This window comes from Carassius auratus, chromosome 31 (genome assembly GCF_003368295.1).
Source record: "Carassius auratus strain Wakin chromosome 31, ASM336829v1, whole genome shotgun sequence".
NCBI lineage: Eukaryota > Metazoa > Chordata > Actinopteri > Cypriniformes > Cyprinidae > Carassius > Carassius auratus.
This window is the reverse complement of record NC_039273.1, coordinates 2,080,839-2,097,636: the sequence shown is the minus strand read 5'-3', so window position 1 is coordinate 2,097,636 and position 16,798 is coordinate 2,080,839. Positions and strand designations below refer to the sequence as shown.

Sequence of the window (16,798 nt, the reverse complement as noted above, 5' to 3'; positions counted from 1 at the left end):
ATGGTTTATTCTTTCATTATTTTGTTATTTGTAGTTTCACATTATTTTAATATAACAGTATTTTATAATCATTTAGGCATTATTATATTATTTTAATATTACAGTATTTGGCACTTCTAGAAATATATATATAAATGTATTTATTTATTTATAAACAAGTTCTTGTGTCTTTTATAGTTTGTTTTTGTATTTTTTAGATTTTTTTTATTTTATATAGTTTTTTATCTTACTGTGTAATATTTCTGGGTAAATTTTATAATTTTGACATATAAAATATTTTATAAGATCATGTCCAGATATATTCCAGATGATCTATACACTTACACTCTAAAAACTGCTGGGTTGAAAACAACCCAATTTGGGTTATTTTGACAACCCAGCGCTGGGTCAAAAAGGGACGAACCCAGCGCTGGGTTGTTTTAACCCAACCAGTTGGGTTATCATATTTAACCCAGCCTGCTGGGTTGCCTTTTTTATGGTTTAAAATGACTATATTGCAGGGTTTCAAAAAACAGAGCGGGTGTTTTTTTATCACTGTATTTCAGAAGGAAAACTACTGTATTTAGAAAATGTTCGATATCATTTCGCATGTGCTTGATAAGGCAGCGTTTGTGATCTCAGTACCGCTCTGCAGCCGTTACCGGAGAAACCTACCTCTCCCGCTCTTAGCGCCTCCTGCTGGCAGAAAATAAACTCGCAGAGTGCAGCCATGTGGGGAAACAATGCATTTCTACGTTAAAATTAACCCAAATTGGGCTAGGCATTAAACCTACAAATGTTGTTCATTTTAAATATCACTTTTACACACAAATAATAATTACCAAAAGGAAAATATTTATTAAAAACAAGAGAAAAGTCAAAAAGTAACATGTTAGAAGAAATGCAGAAAAGGATGGCATTAACAGCTACAGAGTTCATAAACAAAGCATTGAACATTTGATGAATATAACTTAAGATCAAATTGGACTTTGTTCAATTGTATATATTGTATAAAAATATACGAAAACACATACAATAAATTTACAATTAGTTAGGTTTTTTTCCAACTATTCTGGCATGACAGTACACAAATAAATCACAACATTAACTTTGATATTATAACATTTAACAGACGCATGTGTGTGTGTGTGTGTGTGTGAAAGAATGTGAGCAGGTGTATGAATGACAGAGTGTAAACTCTTCTACTAAACAACACAGAAAAAGCATTTAACTTTTTTTTTTTAACAAATTATACACTTACAGTTTGTTTCATAGTCCATGAATACAGATCATGCATCACAGTCAATTTTCATGATCTCTTTAGCATAACTGATGTTATCATGAAGAAACCCCATCAGCACAGCATGTGACATCTTCTACATCATCCAGGGCAGCGTCCTCCTTTAAAACCAGTGCTGTTTAGGGGAAAGAAGATTCTCCTCTCTGACCAGGATTCATCCAGTCACCGCCTGTTCTTCATCAGTGGCCTAAGAGAAACACATTTGAAAAAATTAAACATTTAATTAAACATTTTCAGGTAGAGGTGTATTCACATCCGCAAGGATAGGTAAATAATCGGTTTTAAAGTTTCAACACTTTGTGCGGTTGTTTAATGTCTCAGTCCACCACAGCGCTCCAGAATGCTATAATTGCAGCACTAGTGTGAGGACATGCGATATTGTTTGAATAAATATTGCTTTCAGAAAGCTTCTTTACTGAAACATTAAAACAGACATGACATTCACATACCTCACAATATTCATGTACGTGGAGGGCTGCTCTTCAAACCGTTAGTTCACCAAATAATTAAAATGTTTATAATTTACTCTCCTCATGCTTTTCCAGACTCATACAAAATCTGCTCATTTTTTGGAAAACGTATGAATATATTTAATATTCTCTTTTTGTGTCCTCCATTGCTGGTCTGGGAGACCAATATTTTATTTTGAACATACATGTTTGCTATCATATAATTTAAGATGTATTCATATATAAATATCAGAATTTACTTCTACAATAACTCTATATTTATGAAGCTTGAAAATACTGATTATCTAAACTATAAATGGATTAACAAATATTATGAGAAAACTAAAAATATATTAATTTATGTTGTAAAGACAGACAAAAGTCTTATAGGTTTGGAATGACTTGAGGGCAAGTAAATGATTTTTTGTGTGAACTTTACCTCTAAGAGCGCAGACCAAGAATAATGACTCTCCAAATCAGACAACTCCAAAGTTGGTTTGATTTCTGCAATAAAAAACACAGACATCAATGGTCTTAATGAAATGAGCACGTAATCACACTGTTGTTGCATCAAAATGTGAAGTAAACTGGCAGGAGTCGACAGAAAAATTTATTTTCTAAAAACAACTTACATAAAATCTCAAGGGAATGATGATCTCCCATGTCTCTTGCTTTTAACATCTACAAAAACAAAAATCAAACATTATTTTACTCTTAGTAAAAAAACAACAACTGATAACATGAAATTATGAAGTTAACTTGCCTTAAACGATCTTTCCCTCTCTTCAGAAGAAGCTGAGAAAACCACCTCCTCCTCACACAAGCAGACTTGTGTGTCCTTAACTCCAGTTAGTTTGAGTTCTGCAAAGAGGGACATCAATGGTTTCAATAAAATATTAACATATACATACATACATATATAAAATCACACTGTTTTTGCATCAAAATGTGAAGTTAACAGGCAGGACACAACAGAAACATTAATAATAATAATAATAATTTAACTTACATCAGTCTCAAAAGAATGAAGTTATCTTGTCTCTGGATTTCAACATCTAAAAAAAACACACACATTATTTTAGTCTTAGTAAAAATAAAGATAACTTGATGTTATTCTGAAGTTTACTCTCCTTAAACCGTCTGTCCCTCTCTTCAGAAGAACAGCTCCTCCTCATCCTCACACAGGTCTGTGACTCCTCACACAAACAGCTTCTGTGTCTTTAACTCTCAGCGCGAGGACAATGAAGACACGAGCTCCACAAGTCTGAAATATTACATGTAAAACATACTTTTAACAGTTACCACTTCAACAGCCTCAAAATAATTATGCTAGTCTTTACTACACAATGCCGTTTCCTTTAGGAGACAAACATACATTCAGTTTAACCGCGAAAAAAAAAGACAAATTCACATGAGCGTAACCGTGACCATAACCGTCTGTTAACGCCTCAAAAAGTACAGATAATGTAAAACCTTGTGTAAATATGACAAAATACATTCACAGACGGTATATTAAAAGTACATCCTCCGTTCAATAACGTTACATGAGGCAGTTAAGACCTCCGTGTCCTAGGCGAAAACCGCGTCCGTTTTTTTTTTTTATATATATATATAAATAACGTTAAGCTCCTTTGTTTCCGCCTTTCATAAAACCTTCCGCCTTTCATACAACCGGGTAAACAATAAAAGATAACTTTACATTTTGAATATTTAACGTTACTTACCATAGTCTTTCACTCGCTTCTCGCTTCTATCACGCTGAGAAAATGGCGGCTGCTCGCACTGGAGACGTACGATTTTGACGTGACGTGCGTGCTCTCCTTCACGTCCGCGTCCTCAACCCACCCCCGCTGGGTTAAAAAAGATAGTTATTTTCAACCCAAACTTGGGTTAAAACATCCCAAAGTCCTATCCAACGGCCTCAACCCAGCAGTTGGGTTGAAAAAACAACCCAGCGTTTTTTAGAGTGTATATTAATTTTTTAGAAAAATTGAATTTTAAATAAAAATTAACCATTACATAACCATATATATATATAATGCATTTAATAATATTATTATTTTTTTGTATTTATTTTTTTATTTTTCATTGTGACATTATCATGAAAATGTGGCACATTCCTGTAATATTATTTTTTTTTTCATATCTATTATTTAAATTACACTGAAAGTAGAAGTGCCGTAAACCGTAGACACACGTGAGATTTCCGGCTCTTATTTTAAGGAAGCGTTTGCACTCCATATAATCTCATTGAGATATTCAGGAGATCTCATTTGTGTTTCCTCCTTCCCATGGGACCGCATCCATATTCATCTTGTTAAGTCACGCTGTTTTTTCCTTCAGTTTCTCTGCTTGTGATTTAACGTTTGTCGTCTGGATGTGTCTGCAAGCAGCGCGACATATTTTGTCACTGTTTTAAAGCGTGTTTCTCTCATCAGCTGAAATCATTCTGATGTCCGTCCTAGTTTCACAGGGAATTGGCTGCACTTGTTGCCAAAAAGAAATGGAAACCGTAATTCTAGAATGGTGAAATGATTGACAGGCAATTACATTAGCCTGCATTGACTTTCATTCACTGTGTTTGCATAAGGCTGCAGTAAATGCAGTCCCCGGCCTTATCTCTCCTTTTCTTTTGTGCTCTTTCTTTGATGTGGGATGTAGACTTATATACACCTTTCTGGTTTCTAATGGACTCCTCAGTATTAATCCAGAAAGAATGATTTTGTTGGAAATATGTAGTTCATTTACTTACAATATGAAAAATGCATTTATATTCACATGCATGCACTTTAAAATACAGATGATTTTTTACTCAGTATTTATGCTTAAAACAAGAAAAAATATCTGTGGGGTCAACTGAAATAAAAGTGTTGAAATGACTAAAACTGAAAAAGATGTAAATTAAATTAAATATAAAAAAGCACATAAAATGATTAAAATGCAATATGCATGCAATATGCATAATGCATTACACTGTAAATAAAATTATTTTCTTATTTAGTATTTATGCCTAAAACAGGATAAAAAAGTGGTTTCTGAAAAAGAAAAAAATTCAAAGGGAAAACTAGTTTTTTTGTTTGTTTTTAGCACATTGACTGATTAGTTTTTCTCTTATTTTAAGTTTAAAAACTTCATTTTGATACATTTCTCAGAAAACAAGACAATATCTGATGTTATTTCATTTCTGAAGTAAATGTATCTTGATTTAAAAATGTTTAGATTTAAACAAGATTTATTTTATGTAACTAAAACTAAAACTGAAATGGGAATTAAAAACATAAAAAATGATTGAAAAAACAAAATGAACTGAAATAAAATAATATGTAGAATGAATGTATTTCAATGCAAAATGCACCATTTGTCATTTTAGTTCAGTTTACCTTGATGTACTAAATAACTGAAATGAAAAAAATATAAAAACTATATAGATGTAGATTCTAAACAATGCTAAAAATGTAAAATTGTAAATTAACATTAAAACAGAAAAAAAGATGCAAAATATATTGAAAAAAATATATAATAATATCTAAATAATAAAAGAAACACTGATTTATACTGGAAAATAAAACAAAATCAGAGCATGAAAGGTTTGTGTGTGTGTGTCTGTGTGTGTGTGTGTGTGTGTGTGTGTGTGTGTGTGTGTGTGTGTGTGTGTGTGTGTGTGTGTGTGTGTGTGTGTGTGTGATCTTGTTTTTGGGACACAACTCTGTATAATGACATGGGTATGACACAGGTATTACAAGGAGAGCGTGACTTATGAGGACATAACCCATGTCCCCATTTTTCAAAACACTTATAAATCATACAGAATGAGTTTTTTTGAGAAAGTAAAAATGCACAAAGTTTCCTGTGAGGGTTAGGGTTAGGTGTAGGGTTGGTGAAGGGCCATAGAATATACAGTTTGTACAGAATAAAAACCATTACACCTATGGGATGAACACACTTTACACAAAAACAAACATGTGTGTGTGTTTATTCACAGTTGTGTTTGGTCTCCTCGCAGGCATACAAACGGAAAACAGAAGCAGCGAAGAAGGAGTACCTGAAGGCCCTGGCAGCGTACCGAGCCAGTCTGGTTTCTAAGGTAAGGACAGGTTCATGTCTGAGATATCTGTGTGTGTGTGTGGGGGGGGGGGGGGGGGGGGGTAAACATTAGACGACAGGTCTCAGCACAGACTCATGGGAAGAGACGCCAGTGCACGACTGCTGTGTGTGTGAACAGATCAGTCCATCATATATCTTTATTAGTAATATACAGCACATAGACTGCTTTTATGACACTTGTATGTTGTTTTTTGAGACCAGTGATGTTACTTTCAACTAAAGCTGAAACTATTGTACAACATTGTGTTTAATAATGTTAAAATGTTGTTCTTACAATAAAATGTAATGAAAAATGACAGAAAATATGTTGAAGTATTACAATGACTACAAATCAAATTTAAATAAATTAAAGCTGAAATATAAAAAGTGTATAAAATTATATAAATAAATAAATGACACTAAAAAGTTAAACTAAAAAAAAAAAGAAAAAATAAAAAAAAAATGAAAAATTAAGAAAAGTTGAGTAGAAATATAAAAAGTTATAAAAATGGATTTTAAAGATTTTAAAGCTTTTATGATAATTTGATGATGTTTTTTGGGACCAGTGTTGTTATGTTTAACAATTAAAACTATTAAAACCTGTTTTATTCATTGAAATAAAATAAGATGATTAAAAAGCAAATAAAAAAATAAAGTTGAAATTCAATTGACTAAAACTGAAATAGATAATAAATGAAACCTAAACGGTATAAATACTAAATGCAAGAATGGCATATAAATAAACACTGTGACAGATATTTTGATTATTCACTGATTTTGCACAGTAAAGATCTCAGGTTTGGAGTGACATGAGAGTGAATAAATGAAGACAGATTCTTCATTTCTGTGTGAACTGATCCTTCAGACGCTCATTCTTCATTCTGTTGGCATACAATCCCAAAAATAGCATCCTTAGCTCAAACCTTATACATAATTGTGGCAGTGATATTCATCTCTGTCATGTTAACTGTTGTTTTAATCTATTAGATTGCATCGTCTGCGTTATCCATAAATCGATAGCAAATCCATTTGACAGATTCAAATGAGCAGAAATCAGCACGATCTGTCGTTTCATTGCATATGTTCATCTGCATAATAAAACGCAAGCGATTTCAAACCACTAATTTTACATTCATTGTTTCTCTTTTGAAAAACGCAAATTGCATTTTCATGCTAAACACTCTCTCTCCTTTTCCATACCTCGCTCTCGGAGCTCCTTGGCCCGAAACAAGAGCGCTGATTAAGCCCTGAATACAGTATTCATCAACCTCGGAGGCTTTTATTAAACGCCTTTCTCGTCCTTCATTGCGTGTAATTAAATATTTCGTCAAAATCTGTTTGTGCCAGATGCTTTGATTGATGTGTTTGAATACTCTCATGCATTGAAAATATGATAGAAAAACTTAAAATCCACATCGTTTTCACAGCGCAAAACTTGAAACATACACTGAGTCTTTTTAGTCATAAATTAGGTTTTTATGCACTTTTCTGTTTTTTGAAGAATAGATGGGAAATGTGAAGTTTGAGAGTGTTTAAACTCATGCACCTGCTGCTGTTTTATAACGTGATGCTTCACTGTCTAGTAGGTTTTTGATAAATATGGGTTTGTGTTTGTGTGTAAAAGTACATTTTTTGACATTATATTTTTTTTAATCAGAATGATATGTCATAATGTCATCTAGTTAAGAACATCGGAGATACTTAAAGGGACAGTTCACCCACAAATCAAACTTATTTTATTATTTACTCACCCTTGTCTTGTTTAAAACCTGTATGAAGTTCTGTCTTACCTGGAACCCAAAAGAAGATGTTTTGAAGAACGTTTGACCAAATGGTTTCTGGCACCCATTGACTTCCATAGGTGTTTTTTTTTCATACTATGGAAGTCAATGGGTACCAGCAACCAACATTCCTTAAAATGTTTGTGTGTGTTGTGTGTGTGTGTGTGTGTGTGTGTGTGTGTGTGTGTGTGTGTGTGTGTGTGTGTGTGTGTGTGCGTGCGTGCGTGTGTGTGTGTGTGTGTTTGTGTGTTCAACAGAAGTCCATACAGATTTAGTGGTGAGTAAATGGTGAAAGAAGTTATATTTTTGGGTGAAAATGAAGAGTAAGCTGCTCATATGGTGTGTGAGAGGATATATGTTCAGGACAATCTCCTCTTGTTTAATTTAAAGAGAGATGTTCGAAGCAGATGCACACACAAAAAACACTTTCTCATTTGGATTTCATTCATTTTCTCTTTCTCGAAAGATTGTCCCTCAATCTTCTGATCATGTTTAGATGTTCTGAGGCGTTATGATGGTGATAGCTGATGAAGACGAGCGACTGGCCATCACGCACTGACATATAAAATACATCTTGCTATTTGCGATGCATGCTCCTGTGTAAAACAGTAATGAAACAATGCCCTGTCTTAGGCGCACGCTCTCAGCTTGATAAATCACAGATAGATGTGTTTGTGCGATTGCTGGCAGTTTTCCGTCTCACTGTGGTTCTGCACGATCCTGCACGTGTTTCATGAGTTTGTTGCACAACCTCTTCAAAGACAATGCTCATTTATAATTCATTTAATGAAATGATTCTCCTGAAATTCATCAGGAGAAATACAAATAGATGAGTCACTCAGTGAGAAACGTTTTGAGATCTTGCAGATTTGGATCTTGGAAAATCTGAGCGCAGCATGAGATGCCTTTCGTAAATGCCATATTTCATTGCAATATTTCATCAAAATCTGTTTTTTGGCATGTGCTTTCACTGATGCGTTTATATGCATTGAAAAGGAGGAAGATATGATGAACTCTCTGAGAAGTACAGTAAGAGACTTAATTTTGCTGAAGAGATTAAAGAGATCTTGTGTCTCATTTCCACTGAAGTAAAAGTTGCTTTTCTTAAATCATGCTGGAAAGGGTGATCAAGTTTTGAAGTCTTTGCCAATTCTATATGAATAAATATATATATTCAAGTTCAAGTTCAAGTCTGCTTTATTGTCAATTCTTCCACATGTATTGTACATACCTACAGAGAATCGAAATTGCGTGACTCTCAGATCCCCGGTGCACACAGATAACATTAACATTAAAGCCTAAAAAAATCTAGATCAAAATATAAAATGTAGATACAACTATACAATAAGGGAATGTTAAAAAAGACATATAATAAAATTAAAAATAAATTTAAATAAAGCAGTGCAAGGCAAAAGGCAGATAAAGTGCAAATCAATGAAGTGAACAACAGTGCAGATAAAAGTTTTTTTAGTGCAAAAACAAAGCTTATTAGGTCTGATTAAAGAGGCAAAGGGCTCAAGAGCAATGATTTTATTTAACTGACTGATGAGGTAATGAGGATGGAGAATGAGAATGGAGAATGAGGTAGTGAGCAGACCAATGCTGCACAAAGTGACGGGTGCATGTCATCGTATATTTGTGGTTCATAGTTCAGTGGAATATAGTGTTTAGAAACAATTCTTACTCAGTAATTGCTAATAAATGTAACAATTATTTACAAAGAAATGGCAAGTAACAGAATTAAATATGCAACTTGTTTAACACTGAAAATAGTATTTTCTTAATAATCTTTGTTTTGTTTACAACTTAAACTAAAAGTAATTTTTTACAGTGTAAGACAATACTTCTTGTCAATTTCTCACTCATGTCATTCTACTGATAATATAATTCCTAATGACAGTATTCAGTATTTAGAAAATGATGCATCATTTTGGTCATGAATTTGTTTTATGCAATTTTTTTGTTTTGAGGATTAAGAGCGTATTTGTGACTAAAGCAGAAGATGAATTGGTGGGAAATGTGAAGCTTGAGAGTGTTTAAACTCATGCACCTGCTGCTGTTATATAGTAGTATTTATATAAGCATGCATAAATATGATGTGCATGTTCTGTGTCTTTCTCTCTGTCAGAGCTACAGTGACCCGGTGGAGAGCAAAAGCGTCCAGTCTAGTCAGCCATCGTCACACATGATGGGCCCCAATGCCTCCCTGTACAGCGTCCCGCCCCAGCCCTCCTCCCCGTACCTGGGCCCCAGCCCCTTTCCTCTCTCGGACCTCCAGAGCTACGCGGCGGGGGCTCCCAGACACGGCCTGCCCCGTTCGGCCATGCTGCCCACGCTCAGTGCCTCTCCCCCAGCATCCTTCCAGATCAGCCCTCCCCTCCACCAGCAGCTCTCTCTGCACCAGGGCTCCCTCCTCAACCAGCCAATCCGCATGCAGCAGGTCCAGTCGCAGCCAATCATCTCTCACCAGATGGGCCTCCAGGCTCCGCTGCACTCCCCACCCCCAGGACAGCAGGTTAGTGTGCATGCTGGGAAACGCAGCACGTGCTTGTGTTTATGACTTGCACACTGCCATTGAATACTTGTGCACAGAAATTTGCCTACTGTATCACATAAGACAATGCATTCTTCCATTTCCAGGATTTATATGATTTTCTAAATACAAATGACGTGTTTTTATCTGAAATTATTATTGCTATCATTTTCTCATTGAGGTTGCACAATACTGTCTGGCTCTTTACTGTTATTGTTGCATAATGCATAGTGCATCACAAACTAAAATAATAAGTCATATACAATGCAAACTCTACACTATGCAATAAACAGTACTCTAGTGTTTCATTGTAAACAGCCATAATAATAAAAAAAATATTGTTGCATAGTGCAGGAAACTAAACAATGCATTATTATTGCATACTGCAATTTTTTAATTTACAACATATCTTCCATTCCAAACATGGTCATAGTAACATTTATCAATGCTACAGTTGATTTAAGTTTTTCTTTTTTATTGTTGCTTAATGAAAAAAAAATGTAGTATGCACAGTATGCAGTGAATACAGCTCTAGAAATGTTTATCATTGCATACTGCTCTTAAAAGTGTGTGTGTGAGTGTGCAGTGTATATATTTCATTCCATTTCAGTCGTGACTTTAGCAACATTTATCTATGCTACAACTTAAATTACTATTTTGGGGAAAAAAGCATGCAATGTGTATATGCAGTGTACAGTAAACAGTATGGTGGTATTTCATTTCGAACTTGTCAATTAAAACCTTATTTTATTGGAAAAAACAATGAAACACACAGTGTATAGCTCCTGGTTTTAAAGACAGTGATAGCGGGGTTCAGAACTTTAGCAGGAACAAATCTTGTTGGGAGAGGGTTACCTAATTAAGTTGTAAAAGGACAGATCATTTTAAGCGTGCAGTAAGCGGATGCAGTGTAAGGTGAAATGAGATGAAGTGAGAACTGGGGTGGAGGATGTGTTGTTTAGGAGGTGTTGTCTTTATCAGAAGACGTTGTGTGAAGTGAAAAGGTCTGATTTTCCAAAGCACCATCAGTGTTTAGCAGTGAAGCAATAAAAGAAAACATTTTATCAACTGTTGAACAGAAGTGAGAAACAAATTATAGGTTTAATTCTTAGAATATTTTATTTATTTAAATTGCAAGTTATATTTTTAATTAGCATGTTTATAATTTTTTTCATTTAGTGCACCAGTTTAGTATGTTAAGTATGTAAATCAGGGACACACACTTACATTGCATTGGCTAAGCATTCATTCATACTTGCATATGAATGTTGATAATATATGTGTATTCTTTCTCTCGCTCAGGGATTCTCTCACTTACAGTCAGAGTATCAGAAGAGCGTGGGGGGGTCTCAGTCTCCAGGAGCTCCGAACCCTGTGGGCCAGAACCCCGACTGGGACAGCGAATACTGCAACCGGGAATGTGGCGGAAACCACTGCAGGTAAACAGTGTGTGTGTGTGTGTGTGTGTGTGTATGTCTGTGTGTGTCATAGTCTCAGGGGACTTGGCGAGCATGTGCAGGCAGCATGTGTGTGGTTTGAGAGTTGTGCGGCATGAATTATTTATTGTTTAATATAACAATGCAAAGCAATCCAATGCAAAAAAAACAAACATAAAATAACAAAGTTAAAAGACTAGTTCACCTAAAACTGATTATGATGTCATTATTAATTCACCCTCATGTCATGTTTTCTGTTTTTTTTATTCAATTTTTATGGTTTAATTAATAATCAAAAAGCATTTTAATTCATAAAAACAATTTATTAAAAATATATTAAATTAAAACTTTTACAATAATATCAACAGACAATAGTCAATTTAGTGATTTGATTTAAGTGTACTGACCCTCTATTGATTTTTCATCCAACATTTGATAAATTCCATGACATTGCATGTTATACAGTAAATTATATTTTATGACTGAATTCGGTTGTATAGAATCAAGCACCTCAGACATTTTGCCTAATATTTTTATTTTTGTTCATCAGATTGGTTTGAATTTTGGTGTGTAGTGTCATGTGGACAAGTGAATCATGACACAGTTCTTATGTTTGGCCAAAAAACTTCTCAGGAGAACTTTTGGAGTTTTGTTTTTTGAAGTAAGACATGACCATTTTCCTGACGCTCATTTGTTTCTCATTGTTTCACAGTGGCAGTATGATAGGCAGGGATAAGCCACTCTACCTCACTTGAAGCAAAACAAGGAGAACGGAAAGAGAAAAGATGAAACAACACCAGGGAGTCCCCGGCACCCTTCCCAGACATCATCAGTTTCCCTCAGTGTCATTTTTCATTCGTTTTTAGAAGGATGTGTGTGTATGCGTTCTGAAGACTACTAGTGATCCTTTCATTTTTAAAGAGCACTTAAAAATGTACAGGCCTCTCCGTTGGAGACCTCAGAGAGCACTCACCCCACCTCTGAATAAACTTAAAAGAAAATGACAAAAAAAATGTATATAACAAAAAACGAAAATAAAAAAAATAAATAAAGCAAACTACCATTAAACTGGCCCTCAGGGCAAATGAGCTTTAACTAAAACAGAGGAAAACTCTCCTCATAGTTTCTCAGTTTACTTTCCTCTTGGTCTCATTTTTATTTTATTTTTTTGTTTTAGTTTTGTTGTTGTACTTTTATTTATTTTCTGCTTGCAACATAGCGCTTCTTTTGGGCCGGTAACAGGTCTTTTACTTTAGAGAAAATACTCTTCTGAGTGCGATACGTTGCTGTTCAACTAATACTCTGTGAATTTTACGCAAAAATAAAAAATTAAAAATAGACAAGAAAATATGGAAAAAGAAAAATTGATAAATACAACTTCTTTTTGTAATTTTAAAGACCCGTGTAGGTCTTTGTTGATCTGTCACAGTGTGATTGTAAATATCACTTTTTTGGGGGTCAAATTGGGAAGATGAAGTCCAGATATTTTTTCTTCTTTAATATGACATAATTCATTGATTTGTATTTTAAATGGTATTTTGTGAATGCGTGCCGGTATGAATGAGTGTGTGAGTGTATCTGTGCGTTGTGTAACTGAACAGCCTGTGCAGGTGATATCGGAAGAGTGTTTCCACACGTACACAATCTTGCATTAAAATCTGTGCTCACTGGTGTGATTTCCCATAAAAAGATCTATGGCAAAAACACTGAAAGACTGCATGACCTGGCTCTCCATTTAGGCTCCCTGATTCATCGGAGACTCAGTTTTCATTCTGAAGCAAGCTCCTACACGACTTAATATGGAAACTGGTTTCCACCACTGAAAACAAAATAAGAACGTAGTTATGACTTTGTATCTCACAATTTTTTTTTCAGAATTGCATGATGTAAACTCAGAATTCAGACTTTTTTATTGTTTGTCCGAATTGCTAGGCACATAAAGTTGCAATTGCTTGTTTTAAAGTACTGTAGGATATAATGATGCAATTTGCGAATTATAAAGTCACATTGGTGACATAAACTCGCAATTGAACTGAACTTTATAACTTATGCAAGTTTATATCTCCCAATTCTGAGAAGTCGGAATCGTGAGGGGAAGAAAAGTTCTTGCATTTTTCAATTTTAAAATGTCAAATTTTTCATTTCTTTTTACTAAATTGTGACTGAAGAAATGATAATTTGGCACAATTTAAAATGTGGCACAATTAAAAATTTGCTTTCATATTCTGAGCTATACTGCTTGTCTGTAAATAGTAGCCAATAATCATATCATTAATAAATCCTAAGCTTAAAAAAAAAAGAAAAATAGAAAATTTATTGAGTAGCTTAACAAAAAAGAATGTTTGGTTTGAAAATTGAACTGTGAAGCGTTACATGGACCATGTCAGAATTTCAAGTTTATATCACGCAGTTCTTTGAAAGATTGAGAGATGTATACTCAAAATTATCTTTTTTATTTTTATTCAGTGGCAGGAACATGCTTCCATAAGTCTGAGAACGCAAATGTATGGTATTACGAAGAATGTTCACAGCCAAACTCATAAGGTGATTTGATCAGCTTTGTCGATTTACTCTCAGGTTCTAAATGCAACGAATAGGAGCGTAGATGTTCCAGTTTCAGGTCAAAGGCCAGAAACATACTTTACACAAGTACACAGACGTGAACACTTGGCCCACACATTGCAAGTGCAGTTTCCAAATGTTTGTGCCATTTAACCTTATGATTCAGCAAGATTCTCTTGAGTTTATGTTAATGTGACAACCTAGATGATGCACCACATTTCATGTTTGTGTACTTGCATAGAGTTTGTTTTAAGCCTGAAGCAGTAGTTCTATTGAAATCGGGTTGTTTCTTTTGCCTGGTCTTGACTGACGTTAAATCCACCAATATAACATGTAAAGGTGAACTATAATGTTCTCAATGTGAGATAATACAGCACACAGTAAACCAACAGTGGGTCTATAGTTTTCTAGTAGCTTTTGCTAGATGTTCTATTGTGTTGATCTCATCTTTAAGTTTTGTGGGGAAAAAATTTAAATCATTTAGTCGAACGTTTTCTTTTAATCTTTGTTTCTACTGTAGCATACTATTTTTAGTTAAACAAAAAGAATATCTTCTAAGACGTTTAATTTGTGTACAAACCTGCCAATTGTAGTTATTTTATTTGTAAAGTCAGCAATGATTATTATTTTAAAATTGTTATCAGCAAGTTGCCCATTAGTTAATATTTAATAATGTTTAACAGGTTTCTATTTATGAACAAAATGAGATCAATTTTGCTTAAAACTACAATATTTGAAATCTATTGTTTTTTTGTGTTTTTTTGATTATGATGATGATGACATTTGCTTTTATTTTTTATTTTAACATTTTTGAATGCTGTTATTTTTTCTTTCCTTGCCAGCCAGGTCATTTTGTGTCACTATGCCTTTTTGTTTCATTTTGTCAGTAATAAAAACATTAAATGAGATCTTTGTGGTTGGGAATTTTTTGTTTTGTTTTGTTCGTTTGTTTTTTAATGTACACCAGGTGTTAAAATCAACCACGTCCTCAATATGTGTATTTCCTTTCAGTGGAGAATAAAATGATTTAATAAAATGAAAAGATCCCAAAAATAGAACAAAAGCACAATAAAACAATGCAAACAATACAATAAAAAATAAATATCATTTAAAAAATATTTTTAAATAATAAAAAACGATACTTTTTACATTAATATTTTTCATTCTAAAGTTTGTGGTCAAAATGTGCTCAGTTGTCATAAAATATATGCAAAAAAAATGCATGTGTATATATGCATAAAACCTCATGTGCCTTATTATTTCATTTAAAAACGTGATATACTTTGCATGCCATAACACAGCATGGATCATGAACGCTAAATGTCTCTTCTTGTGCTTTTACCGCGGTACAACATCCATATGGTGTATTTTAAGTGGACTCTGACCTGAAATCTCTTGGTTTTGTGGTTGCTTTTGAAAGTATAGACCCATTTATAACATTTCTCATATTATATGTTTAGTGTTTTGTTTTTTGTTTTCTCAGAGGCATCTGACAAGCGAGGCTATACAGTAAAACTGCCTGGCTGTCCCGCTTTTATGTTTTATTCATATTGTAGCGTGTTTCTTCCAGTGTTGAATTGGCTGATAAATCATTATTGAACAATTGGAAACCAGAATCGTCATTCCATGCTGTGACACACATTACGAGGAATATCTCAGTCATATAATCTTAATGAAACATAGAGGGATCGAGATAGAAAGGTGCAGTTTCATTGAGCAATCGTGTGCAAGTTATTGTTTGCATGTATTACAATAAAACAAGGAAAACCTTGATATTACATCACCATGAAGAAAGCCGAAAGTTCAATCCTAACAATGTCGCATACAAATGAATATCATAAGGATATCGCTTTAGTTTTACAATTGACAGCAATGACATCTTATACTTCAGATATCTCAAATGTTGCTCCTCTAGATTTACCAGGACAAGAAAATCATGCATTAAAACGTGATGTTCAACATGAGGAGAAAGTGTCCATCTTGAATTAATTGCATGGTGGAAAGAGTCTCTATTTGACAGGTGATTAAAAAGCAAGGTGAATTAGCGATGCATTTAAGAGGATAAATGCTATATTATTAATGTAATTTTAGTGGGGTCATATGATGCGATTTCAATTTTCTCCTTCCTCTTTGGAGTGGAGCTCTTGGTGCATAAAGAAGATCTGTAAAGTTGCAAAGACTAATTCTCAAATCCAAAGAGGTATTCTTTATCAAAGTTAAGACTCATCCACTCCATCCTAAAACAGCTCGTTTAACCACGCCCCCACATGTCTACATCACTATGTGGGAAGATTTGCATAACGCCGCCCAGATGTTCACACAATTAAAGAAGGCGTAACTTTTATTCTCATTGTAGTATTGTTGTTGCACTGGAGAGCTGGCCAATCTCAGCACACCTCGCTTTTCAGACTGATGAGCTTTGTAAAAAATCAGTGGGTTTTAGAAGGCGGGGCTTATAGAGGAAAAACAACACAAATGTACAGTATGTGGAAAATAATGTTTTTTTTTTTTTTTTACCTTTAACTGCATAAACACATTTCATTAAACCTAATAATGTTCTTTTTAGCAACATCATATGACCCCTTTAATGCATTAATTAAGCATTGTAATGCACCTTATAATGCAGTGTATAATCTCATGAACCACTGTTAAAATACATTGTTGAACCTTAATAA

General features: G+C 34.1%; 1 protein-coding gene across 5 annotated transcripts in view; it reads left to right on the top strand.

Annotated features, from left to right (window-relative positions):
- The window catches only part of tox2 (TOX high mobility group box family member 2), a 116,690-nt gene extending 101,659 nt beyond the window's left edge, over positions 1–15,031 (top strand). For all 5 annotated transcript variants that reach the window (XM_026212951.1, XM_026212953.1, XM_026212955.1 and 2 more), the window contains 4 exons: positions 5,732–5,812; positions 9,721–10,107; positions 11,428–11,564; positions 12,274–15,031. In XM_026212951.1, the coding sequence (XP_026068736.1) occupies positions 5,732–5,812; positions 9,721–10,107; positions 11,428–11,564; positions 12,274–12,316 (648 nt within the window). In that variant the 3' untranslated portion in view covers positions 12,317–15,031. The remainder of the gene's footprint in view (positions 1–5,731; positions 5,813–9,720; positions 10,108–11,427; positions 11,565–12,273) is intronic.
- Positions 15,032–16,798: the final 1,767 nt, after the last annotated feature.